A 5387-nucleotide genomic window follows, 5' to 3' on the forward strand; every position below is an offset into this window, starting at 1 on the left:
AGGTATGTCCTTTGCCATGAGTAGGGCCAGAAACATGCTGAATAAAATTAAATGATTCAATAATAAAAACATACATACATGCTGAATTATCAATGTGAATAATAAAATCACCCTTCAAAAGCACAGACTGAAGTGTAATTATGCTGGATAAAAACAAGCAAACAAAAAAAAACTAATCTAAAAACACTTATGGAGGCCCAGGAGGCCAGTAAACTAAAATAAGATATAACGGTGGGTCAGATCCAACCTTATTGATTTGCAAAAAAGAGCTGAAAGAGTCAGGGCTCAGATTCCTGCTGGGAAAAATAACTTGGTAGATGAGAGCCAAACTGCCCCCATCCTGTCCAGATGAGCAGGGAGTAGCCTACTGAGGCATATGTGTGACTACACCTTTTTCAGAAATGGCAGCGCACTGAATAATATTGGCCCCCCCGCTGGCCTGGTACATCCACTGTGGCCATTGCTCATTTTGTTTGTTGAGGCACCTCTATGTGCATTCTACAAACAGTACTGGCCTATTTTTACACATTTGCCAGCATTCACAATCATATGCAGCACCTGTGAGGTAACAGAACTACATGACTGATCGTCCAAATGAGATGTGGAAAACTCTTAATTTATTAGTGCAGTTTTCATTTCACCCGAGCATCAATAACTGTCATGAATTTCACAATGGTTTCAAGAAATCCATGGATGTTGTTCATAGCACTTTCTTGACTAATTTTGAAAACTGAGCAAGTAATTGTGAATATGACAACAATGAAATCTTGCTGACATGTTTTAAAGAGAATCTTAACTCTATGCTACTTGTACAAAACTACTTACAAAGTTCACTGACATACTTGAGACATGTTAAGATAACTGGAATAGGATGAAAGCAATTAGAAAAGACATTCTGTTGTGAACATTACAAGTTAGTTTGGAGATTTCATTTTGAAAATGTCATTTCAGCTTCAAGAAAATGAGTTGACCAACAGAGAAAAACTGTAAGCGACACACTGACAAAACAACTTGTAAAATTCCCTGACACGTGAGACTTGTATTAAGACAATTTAAATTTAAATTTAAAGGAATTTAATGAGAGAACTTGAAGATCAAAATTAAAATACCCGTAAAATAAAAGCAAAGCATAAGCTAAGAATTTATTTCGACTGGACACATTTGGTTTGATTAAAATGAACCACATTTTTTTTCGTCACAATAATAACAATATAATAACAAATTTTTAGTCAAATACACTCATGAGTACCCTGAGCTAGAACCACGAATCGTTCTTGGACTTATCTTTTGGAGTGGTTTCACTTAGTGTCCTATATGGCTGAGCTGCAGTCCTGCCTGTGTTTTTTCTCAGTCTGAATAGAAAGTTTGTAATGATTGAGTCAAACCACGATTCGATTCGATTCACAGTTTTAAAGTCACAACTCAAATTTTTCAGATTTTTTGAAGATTTTTTTTTGTCAACACATGGAATTGAATGTATTTTAAAGGGTAAATAAACCCTAAATTAACTTTTTTGGCTATTGATCTCTATAAATGTAGCTTTAAAAGTGCTCTCTGATTGTCATTACCAATTGTTTTTATAAATTAAAATTAAATTGCTTAGTTTGTGAAAATGTAGTCAAAAAATACTGTGTGCTGCCCCCTATAGGTTGTATTACAGTTGCATTTTGTGATTGGTTAAACCATGCAAGTATCAGAAGTTTGACGTCATGCAGCTCCAGTAATGATAACAGTCCTGTTCCTCAGCACTACCCCTCTGACTGGATTTTTAATTTTTGGCTGTGGGTGGAGTCAGCTGCCAACTTACCTGTTTGGTTACCCTTTAGGGCCAAGTATGATTTCTTTTTTCCTACTAACAGAAAGTAATTCAATACAAATAAACAATTATACATAATGCCGAAAGGATCACAAATCCTTTCCTATTCGGTTCATGTTGTGCTCCATGTGTGACAGACTGCTCCTTCACCGCTTAGTTAAGTTTTTATTTTTTTTTATATATTTTTTTTACCTTTTAATTTAATTTTTTTGTGTGTGCTTTTTAACTTTTCAAAAATGTTGTATGTTTTACTGTGCTTTTACTGTACTTGTATTACATATTGTTTTCAACTTTGTTCTTATAGGGAGAAAATTTTACCATCAGTCCAGGGACAGCAGATGAAAAATAGCTTTTGAGCTAAGTCTGGTGCATTGGCAGGAATGCTTTTTAATGTGCAATGTCCCTGTCAAATAAATGAATAAATAAATAAATTAAATAGTGCATTCCCAGGGGTTGGGTGGCCTTTTTTGGACGATGTCCAGTTTTTCTTAAAAAGTCCATCTTAGGAATGGCTTATGCAACAAATCTGTTGTTAAATCAACTTCTCTTCCATCTTCTATTGCAAAACAGCAAGTGATTCAAACAAAAATTAAGTGCAGCAACTGCCTAAACAGTCTGAAGTACAGAAATACAAAGCAATCTTTTTATATATGTAGCCTTCACTAAAATCTTAGGAGGCCCTGACAGTATGATAGACAGATGAATGGATGGATGGATGGAGGGGCAGAGAGATCAAGCTCCTGATTCAGGCGACTAAACAGTGACGCACAACCAACTGCACACCAATAAATTATCAAACAAATAAAGTATTGATCATGCAAGCAGGAACTAATATAGATGAATTGTGGTCATGCAAATTACAGTTATTATTGCACATGAAACCAAACGGCTTGAAATGTATTTCATTAATCGTGCTAGTCTTCCTCTTTGGTGTCCTGGGGCACCAATCTGATGGCAGTTAGAAAAAAGTCCTAAGAACTTAAACAAAAAAAGCTTCTGCTAATAAAATATTTTTCCAATTTTTAATGTAAATGTGGCTTCACCTTTAAAACAGATTGTTGCATGTTTGTAAAAAAAAAAAAGATTAGAAAAGTGATTTTTTTTTTCATTTTAAAGAACTGATGTGGAAGACAAATGAACAAAAAATAAAAATGGAAGAAGGAACATCTAAGGGTGAGTAGGCCCTATTATCTTTTCTTAAGATTAAATGATTTGCAAAAAAAGAGGAAAACCTAAATTTTGAGGTAATTTTAAAAATAAATTATTTAAAATGTATTTATTTTAAATTAAAAAAAATATGATGTAATGATCTTAGTTTTGTTTTATTTATTTATTTTTTACTGTTTTTTTGTTGTTGTTGTTAATAGTCAGAAACATTTTATTCACATTTCTTTAACTTGGTTTCTCTTCCAGATTTTGCTGAAATGAGAATTGTTGTGGTTGGAAAAACTGGATCTGGAAAAAGCGCTCTAGCTCACACCATATTTGGAGAAGAACAACGTCCCAACAATACTCTTTTCAACTCAGAAACTACAAGGTGTGAAGCCAAAACCAAAGATGTCAATGGGAAACGCATCACTCTGGTCGACACTCCTGGTTTCTTTGACACCAACATGTCTGACGATGAGAAGAAGGCTGAGATATTGAGGTGTATCATAGAGTGTGCTCCTGGACCTCATGCTTTTCTGATCGTGCTGAAAATAGAGAGGTTCACCGAACAGGAGCAGTCTGTTATCACTAAAATTTCGGAATATTTCTCAGATGAAGCTCTGAAACAGGCTGTGGTGGTCTTCACTCATGGTAACCAGCTTCCTGAAGGGAGCACAATCAATGAGTCTGTTCATGAGAATACACTTCTTAGTGATCTGGTGATGAGGTGTGGTAACCGCTGTCATGTCGTTGATAACAAATACTGGAGGGAACGGCCAGTAAATGAATACAGGAGCAACCGGTTCCAGGTGGAAGAGCTTCTTCACACAGTGGAGACAATGATGAAGACAAATGAAAGCAGCTTCTTCACCACTGAGATGCTGAAAGAGGTGGATGAAGAAATAAGAAAAGAGGAAGCAAAGATCAGACAGGAAGCAGGAAACAAGTCAGTGGAAGAGATCAAACAGGAAGCCAAAGAGTCTGTCTTTAAAAGATATTTGATCAGCGTGACTGGAACTGCTGTAGGTATGCTGTTAGGTGCACTCTTTGGTATTGGCTTGGTTGAAATAAGCAAGACAGTTGCACTAAATGCATCAACCTTAGATCCACTTTTAGTGGGGGTTAGTAAATTAGCATTAGATTTAGCAGGATCCAAAACAACCATGCCAGTTGCTGCTGCAGTAGGAGGAGTCGTAGGGGGTTTTACAGGCCATGGGGCATCTGATGGAGCAGAAACACTACAAGAAGCTGCTGGGAAGGCAGCAGAGGCAGTGGGAGATGTTGCACAATGTATATTAAAGAAAGCCCAAAATAATTTCCAGACATCAAACTGAAATGTGTAGTCGGCAACCTAGGACACACATGCCATAGTTGGGATGCAGCGGGAAAGACAGTGGCATGCAGCGCTGTGACAACAATAAGCACTTGATCTTTTGTCTGTTTGCATCTCTTAGATTAAAAAAAATAAAAAAAATGTTTGACTAGCAATCTCCTCTCACATTTAGCTTTTTTTCTCCTATGGTATTGTAAGGAAAGAGCGCATTCACACAGCACTTTAATTTGAACAAGTACTTTAATTAGAAAACTAAAAAAGGGTGAACACATTTAATTTTACATGCAATGAAGGAACCACCAAAGAATTAACTCACATTAAGTTACTCTGGCCCTGTCTCATAATGTAACAAACGATGAATATGAAAATAGGCATATACTTGTTTTTTTCATGGTTGTGAAGTTCTTAGAAATATTGATGGCATTTTGTTCTGATGTTTCCAATTCAATTTCTGTTGGTATAAAATATTCCACATTTAACACTTTTTTGTTTCAAACAAACATGGTTGTAATACTATTTCAGCTTTGGCCTGTTTTCCTTGAACAATATTGTTATGAAAGCAATTTTTAAGTTTATGCCAAAATATGTTTAAAAATTGTGTTTTACCTGCTGTTTGTGAATTATACACATATATATATATTGGAAATATTTTTTGTATTTCTTTGTATTAGAGCTATACTTGAGCTATTTAACTTAGAGCTATTGAATGAAGGACTGTCTTGGAGGGCATCTGGGCTCACTTCCCAGGGCGGGCAATGAGCTAAAAAATTCAATGTGAGTCCTTACACAAAATTCTTTACACTGCTGCCTAACTGGGTCTCCCTCTCCTTAAAAAAATACAGATTTTAAATTATTTGAGTCATCCGTCATAAACCAGTTCATTAACTGAAATTTGAATTGTTCTGAAAATATTTTTTTCTAACTGTAAATACTTTGGCTATTAAATAAATCATCTCTTCAATTTGTCTCCTGAGTGAAAATGACATTTGATTAGACACTTTCTGTTTTTTGACATTTCATTTGATTTCTTGTTTAAACTAATTCAACATTCAGCATTTACTAGCATGAAATCAGTTATGAGCTCAGGCT

General features: G+C 35.3%; 1 protein-coding gene across 1 annotated transcript in view; it reads left to right on the forward strand.

Moving 5' to 3' along the window:
* Window positions 1-3240: 3240 nt before the first annotated feature.
* LOC112141079 (GTPase IMAP family member 7-like) overlaps window positions 3241-5387 on the forward strand; it is a 5204-nt gene continuing 3057 nt past the window's right edge. Inside the window, exon 1 of the mRNA XM_024264124.2 lies at window positions 3241-3987. Within this exon, the coding sequence (XP_024119892.2) occupies window positions 3241-3987 (747 nt within the window). The remainder of the gene's footprint in view (window positions 3988-5387) is intronic.

Source organism: Oryzias melastigma, linkage group LG18 (genome assembly GCF_002922805.2).
Source record: "Oryzias melastigma strain HK-1 linkage group LG18, ASM292280v2, whole genome shotgun sequence".
Classification (NCBI taxonomy): domain Eukaryota; kingdom Metazoa; phylum Chordata; class Actinopteri; order Beloniformes; family Adrianichthyidae; genus Oryzias; species Oryzias melastigma.